General features: G+C 42.3%; 1 protein-coding gene across 6 annotated transcripts; it reads right to left on the reverse strand.

The window, feature by feature from the left end:
- Positions 1–614: 614 nt before the first annotated feature.
- On the reverse strand, positions 615–6,763 carry LOC123151525 (disease resistance protein RPM1). Of its 6 annotated transcripts, none has more exons than XM_044571226.1 (9): positions 6,514–6,763; positions 3,293–6,178; positions 3,004–3,184; positions 2,840–2,915; positions 2,221–2,411; positions 1,910–2,080; positions 1,495–1,664; positions 1,230–1,347; positions 615–1,081 (listed from the first exon to the last, which is right to left on the reverse strand). In XM_044571226.1, exons 1-3 carry the CDS (start codon positions 6,627–6,629, stop codon positions 3,097–3,099), a joined length of 3,090 nt encoding a protein of 1,029 aa, XP_044427161.1. In that variant the 5' UTR covers positions 6,630–6,763; the 3' UTR covers positions 615–1,081; positions 1,230–1,347; positions 1,495–1,664; positions 1,910–2,080; positions 2,221–2,411; positions 2,840–2,915; positions 3,004–3,096. The 6 variants fall into 6 exon arrangements, with proteins under 6 accessions (XP_044427161.1, XP_044427160.1, XP_044427156.1 ...); XM_044571225.1 differs by having other exon boundaries at positions 1,230–1,331; positions 3,004–3,187; XM_044571221.1 differs by having other exon boundaries at positions 3,004–3,187.
- Between the last annotated feature and the right edge of the window lie 10,276 nt (positions 6,764–17,039).

The following is a 17,039-nucleotide window of genomic DNA, read 5'->3' on the forward strand; positions in this document are numbered from 1 at the left end:
TATATGGATCTTGGAAGCACACAAATACTTGCATGTCCTCGAACATTCATATATTTCAAGCGGCGCAACAACCCTAAGCTGTTCATATATTTTTGTGTGATGCTATATTCTGCACTTTGAAGATCCAAAACACTTAGCATCCTCAGGTAAACTGAACAGACTGCTGATGTTGGCTCCATGAGGCTCACAGCAAACACAGTAAATGATCGAACATGACTCCAATCCATGCTGATCTTGGGGCAATTCTGACCATGGTGTGTTACATGGCGAAAGTTCTCCTCTGGTACACTTCTTACAATGTCGTTTCATAAACAGAGACCATTATACTGGAGAAGATATCATGGACTCGACAACTCTTAAACCTTCCTTCTACGTCTACTCTTGATGGTTCAATCATACAAGCATGTACATAGTGGAAGCAAGAATTTAAAAGCAATTAATCATCTTCAATAAAATAGAGTGCTAGAAACAGAGTACGTCAGTATTCTTATGAGGTTGATTTTGTGCTGCGGTACTGCTACGGTCCGCACTGCCGACTCCACGGAGTCGGAGCGTTCGCTGCCGTTCAGGACTGGAGAGAATTCAAACAGATTCTTAAATTTGCGGGACTTGGATAACAACACATGTAATCCTCATTCTTTGATTACAAGCAAGCACAAGCATAGTGGCAGTAACAGACAGGAACTAAACATCTCTGGAAAAGCAGAGTAGGTCTGATTCAAAATTGCAGGCTCTGATCAGGTGGATCAGCCATTCGATTCGATTGTGTTCCTCAAGAAGCGTTTTCTCATCTAGGCCAACAGTAACAACTCGTAAACTCCTGAGGAGCAGTGCAGCTTGCTACTCCTCTCCATTACACTGAAGCCTCGAGATCAATGCGTTTCTCTTCCATTCGTAGTTCAGAGATGTCAAGACGCCTCTCAGGTTCACCTTGCACCATATCGGAAGCTACCACCCAGCAGAGAACTTGGAGAGCTGAGCGCGACGGCGAATTGCGGCATAACTGTACGTATATGCACCTTAAGCAGTAGCAGCATCTTGCGTGGTGTAGCCCATTGCATTTTCCACGACTTCTCCCCAGCTGAGATCAAATACAAACACAGAGCATTAATTAGTACTGTACATTCCATCAGCAGATGCATGCATTCACAAGCTGTCGATACCAGGAACTGAACGTATATTGGAAATCTAACAAGGAAACAACGAAAAGGAGTTGTAGATGAACTGACCAGTTATCAGGTCGATCACAGTCCATACTTCAGAACATTTCATCAGTTGCAGAAGTATGCATCACGCTCAAATCTCATCTGTCAGAGTTGCTCCAGCTCCTCCTAAGTATCAAGATGCCTGACATTATGAAATGCTACACATTATGAAAACCAACTACTGCCTTGCATATACAGACACAAAGAAGGAGCAGAAGGTTAGAACAGTGTAATCCTTCCATTGAGTAGCTTACTCTAAAAAAGGAGCAGAAGGTTAGCCGATGCGCACCTCTAGTACTTCCATTGGGTTATACTTATACCTTCCTCCAGTTGTCTCTTTGATATTATACAACTTTGGCAGAAAATCAGGTAATGCGCCGCCATAAGTCGCAGTAATTGCATCATGAGTTTGATCATGCGACGTTCCATCTTCTCCCAGATTTGCAAAATTCTAATTTCCTATAAAGCATGGCAACGAAGAGGTGCTTCAAATCATAGAAAACAAGAGGAGCACAACTGGTAATGGATGTTGAGAGTCTAAGACACTAAACTGATACGATAAAGAACTGCTTCTGTTCTGAGAAGTTGTGGTTTAGTTTGCAAAAACAAAGTGCGATGCTTTTATTTGGTACAGTATCAGAATGAATAAAAAACTGAAAGCAATTCAAAGCAGAAATCAATGGATATAAAGAAATAAAGTTCACCTGCAGGCTACAGCCAATGTCATCTTTGCTGTAAGAGACAACAAAAGACTACTGCTCTGACATTGGCAGCGAACAAGGAAGTTAAACACAATGACCAATTGCATCATAACAATGCACCTTAATTGATAGTGGTATATTTTCTTGTATAGTCCATTGCATTTCCCTCCCCGACTGCAATACATATACAGAGCATGCATAACGCCATTTTATCAGCAAATCTGTTATTTGTTCAAGCCTAAAACAACATGAGAAATCACGCTGAACAAATTTAGCATGATACTAACTACAAAGAAAGAAAAGGAGTTGTTTACTTGCTTAATTGACCAGCTATCACACTTCAGAGTCGGACTGTCCAGTGTTGAGCATGTTAACTCCCTCCTGGATCAGAAAGAAATCCCATGACTTCCGACTTCGCTTGATATTATTCAGTATCCCTTGGCAGCACAGGATGGTTGCGAAGCTCCCTGCTCCTCCTCATCTAGCAGAGTTGCTCCGGTTCCTCCTAGATATCAAGACTTCTGTTATTTTTACTCTTAAGAGTGAACACTGAAATATATCTTTTTACAAACAAACAAAGAAACAATATGATCTTCATCTCAGCTACAAAGTGGATTAGCTTTCAAAGGAAAAAAAACTCCAGATAAACAATAGAGACCAGGAAGATAAAAGCAGCAACCTGCAGGCTGGAGTCAGGGAACTATAACATATAAGCTTCACATGTCCTCCAGATAAATAGCAATGGAAGTAACGACATTGCACTGAAGCAGATTTTATGCATCTAAAAGATAATTGTGATCGGTTTTACATTCAGATATAATCTCTTGCAGACGTTGAGATGAACGGTTGGTGTGCACGAAAGAAAGTCTGACAAATATCACCAGAAATCAGATGGAATCAAACAAAATCGAAGGAGGTTTGAGCTGCACCAACATGGCATCAGAAGACTGCGGGAGCAATCAGAAATTCAGAAGCAACGCGAAGGGAAAATCATCCGTAGTAGAACCTCCTGTTGGAGAGAGACAAACATCGTCAGATACCCAATGGAACTGTCAAGGGATCATATGGGAAGAAATAAACAGACATAAATCCTACACCTATGGGTACCAGCGCAGGCGTCGGCCTGTGCGCACGGGAGTCTTCGAGAAGCAGCAATGGATCTGAACAAAGGGAGCAGCATCGACCAATCATCAAGCGTCGTCGTCGTCGGAATTGCAGGACCAGAAATCGTCTTCCACCAAAGTAGAGCCTTGGACCTCCCTTATGTCAGGGTCTTGCCTGCTACACCAACAACAAATTAAGGGACATCATCAGTTCAGTTCATACTTATATGAATCTGCTACTGCCTACTAGTAGTAGTGAACCAAAGAGAAAATAACTACTGACCTGTGGCTCCCCGTCGTCACGACCGCCACCTGCGAGGAGGAGGCTTCCCCCGTTGCTGCATGCTCGGGATGGAGAGATGATGATTCCTCCCCCTCCGTTCCTTCATCCAGGTCGTGGTAGCTCCGTTCCTTCTGCAGCCGCAGCACGGGATTGTTGGGGTGCGCGTCCACTTCACGTTGCAACACACCAAGCCTGGCCACTTGCGCATACCAATTAAGCCAAATCTCCTTGAGACTTGCAAGGTTGTCGATACTGTTAATCCCTGATTCCAACCAGCAGAAAGTGATTTCTATCTTTCCCAGCTGGGGCGAGGTGCCCTCCTCGAATATCAACTCTCTCACTTGCTCGAGATACAAAATATCAAGCTTTTTGAGATTTGGAAATGCTCCCGTTTTGAATCCTAACTTCTTCCCAATATAAGAGCCTTTTTCAAGGCGAAGATGCATGAGGTTGGGAAGTGGCCCTAGTATTTCCATGATTTTACCTTCTTCCTTTATCTCGCTGCTCCATAAGTGAAGCTTTACCAAATGCATCAGATTGCCAAACCAGCCAGGAACCTCTCCGAGGCATCCCTCCAACTTCAGACTCCTCAACAGGGGTGGAGGAGAGGAAACAACATGCATCCACTCGAGTGAACCATGCACTTCAAGGGAGCGGAGGCAAGTGAGCTTCTGAATGGCATCACAGAGTACTTCACATTTCTGCTTGGTGGCCCCTTGTGTTACCACGCTTAGTTTTCTCAGCTGCACAAGCTCACCTAGCTCTTTAATTGCTTTGCCACTGGTTCGGTTGATGTCCACAACCTCTAGTACTTGCAGCTCTTTCAGTTTGCTGATTCCTTTTGGCACCCTCACACCATCTGACTCTGACCAATGGCTACACCATGCCATGTGTAGCTCGGCAATTACCTCAGCACGATCACTGGGATCAAACAAAGGTGTGAAAAATATGGGTAGACAAGATGTGGCCAGCAAGCAATTCTTGGGGTCATCCAAGTCAAAGTATTCGTAGGAACCATTTGTGGTAAAACGGAGACTGTGTAGACTCTTGAGTTTACAAATCTCAGTTGGCAGTTTTGTAATATAACTACCTCTTATGTCCAAAGTACGTAAGCCTTGCAATTTCCCTATGGATCTAGGAAGTTTGTAAATATGTGAATATCCTTGAGGATCAGAAAAATTCACATACTTCAAGTGCCGCAACAATCCTATGTTGCTGATATCCTTTTGTGTGACTTGAAACTGTGCATTCTCTAGATCCAAGGCCCGGAGCATTCTCATGTCAGATGAACAAACTGAAGGTGATGGATCCAATGATTTCTCACCAAACATGGTTAATGAACGAACATGGCTACAATCCATGCCTAATTTTTGGCACTTACTACCATTGTATGCTACATGACGGAAGTTCCCCTCTGATACAGTAGTTGCATTATCTCCTGCCAAATACACAAAATTTTCTTCCCTGGATATCGAGACCATCACATCATGCATGATATCATGGACTCGACAACTCTTAACATGTCCTTCTATGCTCACTTTTGAGGGCTGAATCATGCTTCGGTTGATTAGCTCGGTGAAATAACTTATTCCAACATCTTCGATGTTTACTCCACCTCTGGCTCTAACAAACCCCTCTGTTATCCATCTATCTACCAAACGCCTCCTTTTGATTTCAAAATCCTCAGGAAAGATGCTTAGATAAAGAAAGCATGACTTGAGATGAGACGGCAAGTTGTTGTAGCTTAGAGTAACTATCCTCCTCATTGCTTCTAGGCTAGGGTTGCTCTCAAGCTCTGATGGGATTTGTGTATAGATACTTTCCCACTCTGTTGCCTTTTTGTTGCTAAGCATGCCTCCTATAGTGAGTATAGCCAGCGGTAGACCACCACACTTCTTTACTATTTTGTTGACCACTGCCATCATTTTCTTATCATTTTTCATGTCTTCCCGTGTTTTCCCACTCTTTCTTAGTAGCAAATTTGTGGCATCTTCTATTTGCAGGTGCTTAAGGTGGTAGATAAGTGATTCTGAAGTGCACTGTGCAGCCAAGCCCACATCTCGTGTTGTTACTATTATTCGGCTACCTTTATTGTTTCTAATAGGAAAAGCAATATATTTGATCCAATTCCAAGCATCTATGGTCCACAGGTCATCAAGAACAATAAAGTATCTCTTGTCCTCTAGCTTTTCTCTGAGGTAGTTGGCGAGATGCTCTACTTGCACTGCCTTCTGTTCAAGTTCTTTCAAGCATTTCCTCAGTGACTCGGTACCCAAAAGTTGACTTATCATCTCCTTGAGCATCTCTATCTTCGAAAATGACTGTGAGACTGTGACCCAAGCACAACAAGCAAATTTATTCACAATATCTTCCTTGCTAGCATATGCCTTCCTTGCTAGAGTAGTCTTGCCTAAACCGCCCATGCCAACGACACATATCACCTTGGAAAGACCATCTCTGGAGTTAACATCCACCATCTTAATCAACTCCTCTTTAGGCTTAACAAAGCCCACAAGCTCTGCCTCATCAATGTTACCAGCTGAGTGGCTACGAACATCTTCCATGCTGGCATTCACCTCGTCAATGTTGCTGGAGGCATCAGCGTTGATCAAGTTATAGCGTGCATTCCTATTGCTCACTTCTTCAACTCTTGCTTTGAGATCACGGATTTGGCTGGCAATCCGATGCCGATCGTTCAGCTTAAGCAGCCGTCGAGAACGGCTCTGGCTTCCCACATGCACCATAAATTCATCAAGACAATCCTCAATACCATATGCTAGATCTCTTACTTGCTCTGCCCACACCTTCAGTAGCATGTTTTTCTTCTTTGTTTTCTCGGCAGCCACGAGGAATGCTTGCATCGTCTTGAGCTCGTCTTTTATGAACCTAATTAACACGGGTTCTTAGAACAACTGAGTTTACTGCCATTTTACAGCTCACATATAGGATGCCACAGTGCAGTGCATGAGGGGAACAACTCCTACTTAGATTTGGAAACGGCAAGTATTTTTGACAGATAAACTATAGTATAATCCTACGAGGGCTAAAATATTCACCCAATCAAGTTGTTGTGCAAAACAAATAAGCTAGCGGTCCATCCGCTCCTACATATTGTGATGCATATAAACATGCCTCTCTCATGGTCATGGACCAGTAAAACTAAATCGACCTGAACAAAGGAAGCACCGGCCGGGGAATTCAGAACTACATAAAGTATATACCAGATGTCCTTGCGGACTCCGATGAGAAGACTCATCTCGGTGGCGGCGGCAGAGGCGGCCATGCTGATGGCGCCCCCAAGCATGGACCTCGCCATGCTCACCACCGTCTCCGCCATCTCTAGCTCTTTCTGGCCGCTTCTCCTTCCCTTCTCCACTCTAAGTTACAACTTAGAAGGCCGGCCGCGTGATGTTCGTAGCTTTGGTAGGCCGGCTGCTTACTTAGGAGAATAGCTAGGTTGGTGGCCGACATGACACGATCAAATAAAGATGCAAAGCAAAAGGAGACACGGATGGCATGGCACCATAGCTTGCTCTGCCTGTAAACAGAATAAAACGACGCAAAGAAGGAAAGTAGTCCTCGCGAGGGCAATTTGCATTTTGCGGAGACGAAAGACGCACGCATGCACACATGGCAATGGCATCTGTTCTACCGCCAAGGAAAGCATCACTGCAGAGGCATCATCAAAGCTAAAAGTACTCCATCAAAAAAGAAAAAAGCCTGTAGTTTGCATCAACTTTAAATTTACGCAAATCCAGAACTGAATGTGTTTCTTTGTTTATTCTTCCTTTTCCCCTTGTTTTCTTCAGATTACATTTCTCATTTCTAAGAAACTTATATTTAGGAACGGACGGAGTATATCCGCAAAACGACATGATCTAAGCACAATAATGTTCAACTAATTTTACCTGCAAAGAGAGCCTTGGTTTAGTGGTTGGACATGCGGTTGTGCAGCCTTTAGTTTGCCAAGGAAAGCATCACTGCAGAGGCATCATCAAAGCTAAAAGTACTCCATTAAAAACCTTTAGTTTGCATCAACTTTGAATTTATGCAAATCCAAAACTGAATGTGTTTCTTTGTACTCACATTCAGTTTTGGATATGAGTGCAAATTCTAAGGACCATGTTTATCCGGGAAGTGAAAATCCCTAGTTGTATAATTCCTAGTTGGTGTCTGCATGAGTCGTCGTGTTTGGGTCAGATCCTTCGTAATCTGGCGCTAGGATGCTAATGGCCAGTGCGGGTGGTGGCACTCTTCGTTGCCCAAGTCAGATTGTTTGGATCTGGCGGCTGGACGGATCTGCACCAGAGTCTCTCCTCAATCTTCCATTTGGTGGGTTGAGCCCCATGGTGCTTACTTCTCCCGTTGGTTTCATTTCTCGCCTCGTGGCAAGATCCGGAGTAGACCGAGGTTGGCGGTACAGGTTGGGGACTGGAGGAAACTTTGGTCGGCTTGCTCGACCGGCTTTGGCGCCGTTTCCCTCCTATCCACCTTTAATCCACTCCCGGAGGGAAGTCCAAAATCCGTCTTGGATTGGGCTGCGGTGTCGTCCTGCGCATCGTGTCCTCCATGGAGGCGCCATCTTGGGAAGCTTGGGTGTTTGGCGGAAAGTTACTGTGGGTGGTGGGCTCTTCATGGCAGCTCCAGCAGCGGCGACGGCGTGGAGGTTGGCAAGAGGAGCGGTGTTGGATCTACCGCGTCGACGACGACGAGTATTGGAGGCATGGTGCAGCTGAATCTTGACGACAGATGTGTCTGGATGGACGAGCGCAGGGCGGTGGCGCTGTTTGGTGCCGTGGCAGCGTTGACGACATGCCTGGCAAGGTCGTTTCATCAGTACCTCCTTTGAAGATGGATTGGTGGAACACGGCGGCGGCGACCCATGAGATTGCATCAGACCAGTTTGTGCCCCAAACCTGGTATGTGGCTTGGTTGGGGCCTTCAGTTTTAGATGTTACGCATTTGCGCGATGTTTGTTATGTATTAGGCTCAGACTATCGGCAACCCTTCATCAAGTAGGTGCAGCGACAGATATTGCTATGATGATGGCTTCAGACCACCTGATGTACTACTTTGTAAGGTCTTTGTGAATAATTAATAAAATGGATGCATGCATTGCCCAGATGTAGAGGCCAGGGGTAATCCTCCTTTCTTAATAAAAAAACTAAGTTTGCCTGATTTATTCAGCAAGAGTACATTCAACTTGGAATAATATTTGGTCATTTATGTCATTAATCACAAACCTGGATCTTTGGCGCAAGGAGAAGTGGGAAAAATCTTCTCATGCTCAAAAGAGATTAAATATGCTAGGTTGCTTGGATATGGTGATACAGGGTTTCCCTCCATTATCGACTGCCGAGAAATATTCACTTCATTCAGGATAGCTTGCGAAAGCAAATTCCCTTAAATCTTTCAGAGATTTCTGAGATGAAAATAGTGTAGGCAAATTTCCAACGTTATAACAAGGGGTTATTTTTACTTCTTACAGTTTATCTGTGCATATGATTACTAGCTCTTCGAACTGCTTTTCCTGCCTGCAGTTTTTTCTTGTATCGCCAAGGAAAGCATCACTACAGAGGCATCACCAAAGCTAAAAGTACCGCACCAAAGAACATTTAGTTTCCATCGACTTTACATTTATGCAAATCCCAAACTGCATGTGTTTCTTTGGGTTTTCATCCCTTTTCCCTCATTTTCTTTGGAATTTCATTTAAAAAATCCATTTCTTTTCCATTTATATTTGTTCCTTTTTCCATTTAGTTTTTTTTCTTTTTCTTTGTTTTACTTCATTATAAATATAATCCTAGCGTACACATGAATATCAATTAAATACGTGATGCTTTTTTTAATACACGCCAACCATTTTCTTAATGATTTTTTTCCATGCATGATGCGAATGGCCATTTTTCAAATACTTGATAAACATTATTTAATATGGGATGAACAGTTGTCAAATACATCTAGACGACTGTATTTTACATAAACGAAGGAGGCATGCGTGCCTCACATGGCAATATTGCAATGGCATCACTTCTAGAGTATCGCCAAGGAAAGCATCACTGAAGAACCTTCCCGAAAGCTAAAAGTATCACGGAGGACGATAACCTTTAGTTTGTATCAACTTTAATAAATTTGTGCAAATCCTAAACCTTTTCTTTAGGGGTCTGCAAATACAAAACCTGATAGCATCTGTTTCCTCACACGTGGAATTTTATTTGGCGCTCACCACGCTTGATTTTTTGTCTTGACAAATACCGTGCTTATTTTTTTTGAGGTAATACCGCGCTTATTTGTCAACGTTCCCCGCAGGATTTCCTCCTCTAGTTTCATCCGATCTGATACTTCGATGGCGGGGCGAAGCGATTGGCGTGGGCAGAAGCAGGGCAACTCGGGCGGCGGCCGCGGATCCTGGGTGTAGGGCCGCAGAGATGCTGGTGGCGGGGGATTCTGGGCGGCAGGGCGAGGTGATGCAGGTGGTGGCGGTGCTGGTTGGCGTGGACCAACGCAACAGAGACCGCCCACTCCTCCAACTTTCTCCACTCAGCCCAATCCTCTGGTTGGGGGTGCTTATGGCGTGGAGCATGGATTTGGAGGTGGTCAACATGGTCATGGGGAGTACTTAGCTGGCCGTGGTGGACATGGATCTGGGCAACATGGGAGCGGTGGTTTTGTCTCCGGACAGCAAGGGCAGTTCTACCAGCAACCTCCAATTCCTCCTTCAGGTAACTTTCAGACACATCCTGCTGTTGGGTTTGGAGCAGTTCAGTTTGGTCAGATGGGCAATGATGCTTTGGGTAGTTATCAGTATTCTGGAACTAGCAACTCACCTAATCAACAAGGACAGGGGTATGGTTATACTGGTTTCAATTTAAATCAATCTGGTACTAGCGCTGGGCCTGCAAGTATTGGGAGCAGATCACAGATGACATGCTATAAATGTGAGAATACTGGTCATGCTGTTAAGGATTGTCAGACTGTGTTATTTTGCGTCAACTGCACCAAGGATTCACACCTCTCGCGCAAGTGCTCTTTCCTGTCACAACCTAAGCATGTTGCCAGTCTGGTTGGTAGTGCTGCTGATGGTTTGCAGATGTTCTCAGCAAGGACCGGAAAGAAGTCGGAGCCAGATAAAAACAAGCAGGCTATAGCTATTGTTACTGTGAAAAATGCAAGCCTGACTGCGTTACAGCTTGTTAACTCTCTCAGCATGATGTTCCAGTGGGGATGGGAGTGGCAGGCTAAGCCTTACCTCAGAGACAGCTTTTTAGTCAAATTCCCTTCCGTGAATAAAATCGATGAAATGAAGGCGTACAATTTCTTTGGTCTGATTGGAACAACAACTAATATCAAAGTAGACAGATGGACCAACTCTTCAACTGCAGCTTTCAAACTGTATGTTTGCTGGGTTAGAATAACAGGGGTTCCCGAGACACTGGAGCACTATCAAGGTTTTTGTGAAGCTGGCTCTCTCATTGGTTCAGTTTTGGAACTGGACATGGAGCTCTATAGGCAATGTGGAGTTCTCAGGGCTAAGATTGGAGTTATGGATCCTAGGAAAATACCCTCTAGCGCTCCCCTGAATGAAAGTGGTTTTATCTTCAACATATACTTTGAACTGGAAGACATAGTGGAGGAGGGTGGTCCTATGGAGGGTGGTATCTTGGTTAGCTATCCTAGTGGTCCTGATTCATCTCATAACGCTACAGAGAAAAGACCGAGAGAGCAAAGTAACAATGAGGAGGTGGGATGTAGCAAATCTCCCAAACATGGTACTGGGGCTGGAAAGTCGGATAAAGGAAACACTTCAGTTTCATCAGAGGTTGTGATTCCGAGTCAATACGAACTTGATAAGAACATGGTTGCTGAAAATGAGGTGAGGCAAAAATTACTTGACAAAAGCCGGGATGCTGAAAGAGTTCTCTCTGGTGTGGAACAGGTTAATGCCGAGTTTGTTAGTAGCGCTGCTATGTTGGAAGATTTCACGGAAGTGCCTGACAGCCAAAAGGAAGAAGAGTTTGATTGCACTCAAGACCCAGATGACTTTGCTAGGAGGCTTGGGATTAGCACTCAAAAAGTTAAAGAAATCAATGCCAATGTTGAGAGGGAGATGATTGCGGAGGAAAATGAGAATCTGCTACTAGCACAAGATAAGGAAAATAGGAGCCCTTCTCTCATTAGCTCCACTCAGGCTGTGACCGCTCCCGGGAGAGAAGTGAATCAGAAGCAAACTCCCTTCTCTGACAAAGTTGACGTATGTTTACAATACCCCTTACAAGACCTGTGTGGTGTCGATGTAGTCAACAAGCAGAAAATGAGGGAGGCTGAAGCCAGAGTTCAGAAAGCAAAAGACAAGGCGGCGCTTGATGAAGCTGCTAGGAGAAGGAGTGAAAGGCGTAAGAATAAAGATGAGGGGCAGACTATGGACAAGGCTACTGAAATGGCAAAGAAGAAAAATCTGGAAATGGCACCAGGTACTAATACACCTACTGTTTTAAATACAATGCCTAGTTTCATTTCTCACATCACGCGATGTATTGGTGTTAGTCTAGGTAAAACTCCTGAGGAAATAGATTGTACTATTTCTATGATCAAGAGTTTAGAGAAAAGCAGAAGTGACTTGTTCTTTGCTAATAAGAGAAAAGAAAATGCTAGAAACGTGGATTTAGAATCAAAACTAGAGAGTTTTGATCCAGATGATATTAGAAATTTATTATCCGACTCAGATTCTGATGCTGAGGAGGATGAGGAGCTTAGAGATGAATTAGTGTTATTATCTTCGCTGTATAAATCAAGAAATAGAAAGACTGGCACTGGGGGATTCAGTGTTAAGCCTAAGGTTAGATGTGATGTAACAAATGTTACACAAAATTGATCGTTTTTATGGCGGGTCTATTTTGGAATGCAAGAGGGCTGGGTGAACCTGAAAAGAGAAGATTTCTGAGGGAATCTATCTCGGAGCATAGTTTAGAGTTTATATGTGTGCAAGAAACAAAAAAGAAGGACTTTGATGACTCTTGGTTGGCTGGAATAAGTGGTAGATTTACTTATATTTGGCTATGGCAGCCCTCTGAAGGTGCTTCTGGAGGTCTGCTTATGGGGGTTCGGGAAGATCTATTTGAGGTAGACGTTTGTATTGCAGGTACATACATGACCAGAATGGTTATTATGGATAAAGATCAGGATTCAAGTGGAATCTGATCAATGTCTATGGAGCTGCTGATGTGAGGAATAAGGAGGAGTTCCTGATGGAGCTAGTGCAAGCTCTGGGGTACAATAAATTGCCCTGTGTTTTTGGGGGCGATTTTAACTTAATTAGGAGAATTAACGAGAGAAACAAAATTAAAAAACTTCCAAAATGGTCTTTTTATTTTAATTCTATTATTGAGCATTGGGGCTTAAAAGAATTAGATTTGTCAGGGAGGAGCTATACTTGGTCGAATAATCAGGAGGATCCGCTTTTTGCTAAGTTGGACAGAATTTTAGTGAGCTCTCTTTGGGAGCAGCAATTTCCTTTAGTAACTGTCAGAACCTTGGTGAGAGGGGTTTCTGACCATGCAGCGCTTCTATTACATACAGGGATTAAGTCTACTATTAATCGCAAGCCTTTTAAATTTGAGCTATGCTGGCTGTCTAGAGAAGAGCTCCCTGATATTGTTAATAAAGTCTGGAGTTCCACTATTCGTAGAGGTAGTAGTCTTGATTGGTGGCAGGATTTCATGCGGAAATTAAGGAGAACCCTTAAAGGGTGGAACCTTAATGTAGAGGGTAGATATAGGAGAGATAGAGATGAGATTGCCAATAAGCTTGACTTTTTGGATAAGAAAAGTGAGCTCTCTGGAGTTTCAGAAGCTGACTATGTTTTGAGAAATAAGTTGCAGAATGATTTGAATAAGATCCTTAGGGAAGAGGAGATTAAGTGGTACCAGAGGTCTAAAGAAAAAGATATTAAGGAGGGTGATGGTAATACGAAATACTTCATGATTAAGGCTAGCGGTAGGAAGCGTAGGAGTAAAATTTTCACATTCATCCAGGATGAGGGGATCATCCAAGGGGATGAGCAGCTCCTTAAATATGCGACTGATTTTTATAAGAAGCTCTTTGGGCCTGTTGAATTACTTCCCGTCTCCTTAAACATTCCTCTAACTGATATGCTTTCCGATGTGGACAAAAGTAAGTTGGCTAGTAAATTTACTTTGGATGAGATAAAAACGGTTGTTTTTTCTATGAGGCATAATAGAGCAGCCGGTCCCGATGGTATGCCTATTGAATTCTTCCAAACCTTTTGGCACCTCATTTGCAATGATTTGTTGAGTCTCTTTCAAGATTTTTATGATGATATGATTGATATTTCTAGGCTAAACTATGGGGTAGTTACATTGTTAGCTAAGGGTCAAGGGGCGGATAGGATTCAGATGTATAGACCTATATGCATGCTCAATGTCCCGTTTAAAATCTTTACCAAAGTCTTAAACAATAGAGCTATGGCTACTGCTCACAAGACGATTTCTAAGGTACAATCTGCGTTTATCAAAGGGCGTTATATTTTAGATAATGTCGCTGTTCTCCATGAGACGCTTCACTCACTACATAAGTCTAAATGCGCTGCTGTTATTTTTAAGGTTGATTTTGAGAAAGCTTATGATAAAATTAATTGGGACTTTATGCTTAGTACGCTGAAAATGAAGGGGTTTCCTGATAAATTTATTCGTTGGACAAAAGCAGTTATTCATAATGGTAAAGTAGCTATTACTTTAAATGACTTGATTGGCCCCTATTTTGTTACTAGGAAAGGATTGAGGCAGGGGGACCCGTTCTCCCCCCTATTGTTTAACCTTGCTGCTGATGTTCTTGCTACCCTGGTTCAAAGGGCGCAAGAACAAGGATTTATTAAAGGAGTTCTGCCTAGATTGTACGAGGGTGGTCTTACTGTCTTACAATACGCTGATGATACGATTTTCTGCTTTGAAGATGACTTAGAAGGGGCTAGAAACCTTAAAGTCATTCTATGCGTGTTTGAGCACTTGACGGGTTTGAAAATCAATTTCTTAAAAAGTGAAATCCATTGCTTTGGTGCCGCTTTATTGAAACAAGAAGAATATGCTCAGATTTTCACTTGTGCGGTCGGGGACTTCCCCTTTACTTATTTAGGCCTTCCTTTACATTTTAAAAAGTTGCATAATGCGCATTGGAAACCAGCTGAAGAGAAAATTGAGAAGAAGGCAGCAACCTGGCAAGGGGGTTTGCTTTCAATGGGTGATAGGATTACCCTCGCTGAGACTTGTATGAGTAATGTTCCTAGCCATTTGCTTTCTTTTTTAAACTACCTAAAGGTGTAGGCAAGAGAATGGACTTTGTTCGTGCTCGTATGGTTTGGCAAGAAAGGGATGGAGTGAGAAAGTATCACTTAGTCAAGTGGGTGGACGTATGCCAACCTAGAGACCAGGGGGGTCTGGGGATTACTAATTTGGAGATTAAAAACATCAGCCTCTTATGTAAGTGGTTATGGAGATTAGAGAATGAGGAAGGGGATTGGCAGGAAATGATTAGAGCCAAATATTTGAGTAGGAAAACTCTGGTTCAATGTGAAGCATCTCGGGGTAATTCCCATTTTTGGAATGGGTTGTTGAGTATAAAGGATATCTTCTATTCTTGCTGTCAAAGGGTGGTGGGTGATGGTTGTAAGACGAGATTTTGGGAGGACACACGGCTGGGGAGAAAGCCACTTTGTCAACTTTTCCCCCGCTTGTATAATTTAACTTTCTGTCAACATGTTACTGTTGCTAAAGTCTTTAACCGGGATTTTGATTGTATTAGATTTAGGAGATGTCTTTATGGAGAAACTCTTACAATGTGGAATGAATTACTTGATATGTGTAGTCAGGTTACTCTGTCGGAGGAGCCTGACAGAGTTAAATGGCTTTTAACTAAATCTGGATCCTTCTCGGTTAAGTCGCTTTATCATTACCTTATAGCTAGAGTTGTTGCTTTTCCTTTTAAACTTCTTTGGAGGTTGAGAATACCTCTAAAAGTAAAAGCGTTTATATGGTTAGTGATCAAAGGGAGGATCCTAACCAAGGATAACTTATCTAGACGAGGGTGGAAAGGACCAAATTTCTGCGAGTTTTGTGGCGTTTCTGAGAGCATTGATCATCTATTCTTTTCGTGCTCTTGTGCTAGGTTTTTATGGAATGTGATATGTGGTACACTAGGTAACCCGAAATTACCTTTATCTTTCTTTGATCTTTGTCAAAACTGGATACCATCTTATTCTGGAAAGGATAGGGCTATTGTTTCTATTGGTGCTGCTGCTTTGATATGGCCAATTTGGAAAACAAGGAACAAATCCTGTTTTCAACGTGTTTTCCTTTCAAATCCTATCAATGTAATATTTACCCTGTGTTCTTTGTTGGATTCATGGACGATTCTACAGAGAAAAGGTGTGCAAAAAATGCTTAGGGAGGTTTCCAAGAGGCTATCTCGGGTAGCAAATGAAGTCTACAGAAGAACATAGGGGTGGAATCCTTCTGCTCTAAGACTGGGTTTTGTGTCTACCTGAAATTGGGCGGTTCTGTAGTATGTTTTTAGATTTGCCTATTGTCTTGGCTGATGTGCAATTTGTAAAAGATGTTTAAAAGTCTGTTCTCTCTCCGGTAGTGGGTGATTTGGCATCCTATAGATATGGTTATATGTCTAGGATGTAGGTTGCTTATCAGTTGATGAGGTGATGCATCAGGTCTGATGGAAAAAGTGGTGTGGTGGTTGTATCTAGACTTCTATTTTCTTAATGAAAATGGGGGCCATGTGGTCCTTTTATCGAAAAAAAAAACGTTCCCCGCAGGGTGAGCGTTGTACAAGCCGGCCCATCACCACTGGCAGACCGGTTTATGTGGAAATCCAAAACCTAATAGCATCTGTTTCTTCACAGTTGCATAAAAAAATATGTTTCTTCACAGTCCGGTTCAAGCACGTGTTTCTTTCTTTTTCTTCCTTTTTTCCATAGTTCACTTCGAATTTATTTTACATTTTCTCATTTCCTACCATTTATTTTCCACTTTTCCTCTTCGTTTCTACATTTATTTTTTATTTTCCTTTTCCAATTTTACTTCATTTTGTAAATATAATACTTATGTACGCATGAATATTATCTAAATACATGAATAATTTGTTTCTAATACATGACAACATTTCTAAGTAAGTATTTTTCAATACACGATGCACGATGGCCATTTTTTAAATACATGATGAAAACTTTTTTAATATGTGATGAACATTTCTCAAATACATCTAAAATTTATAATTTCTTGAAATAATATTTAGACTTATTTTGATATTTTAGGGGTATATTTCCAAAAATATAGCTCAATAATATTTTCCAAAAAATATATATTTATATATATACATGTGATTTTTATAATTTTAATGGTGTATTTTTTTCAAAATACAAACTTATTATAATAATATGCATTGAAAAATGAAGTCCTCCCGCTGGCAAAAACCGAGATCCACCGTGCCTCCATGGCCCTAAGACCACAGGAGGTGAGGCCCACAGTCTGTTACATGGAAAACATTCAACCATCGTATATAGCAGATATGTGAATGATATTCAGTTTGCCAAACTTGCTCAGACACACGTACCTTAAAAAAGACAAAAGACAAAACAAAACACACACAAAAATGGTGAAAAACCAACACAGAAAACACACACAAAAGGTTCGTGAAATCGATCCCCACTCGTAGAGCCTTGAAC

The sequence above is a fragment of the Triticum aestivum genome, chromosome 7A (assembly GCF_018294505.1).
Source record: "Triticum aestivum cultivar Chinese Spring chromosome 7A, IWGSC CS RefSeq v2.1, whole genome shotgun sequence".
Lineage (NCBI taxonomy): Eukaryota > Viridiplantae > Streptophyta > Magnoliopsida > Poales > Poaceae > Triticum > Triticum aestivum.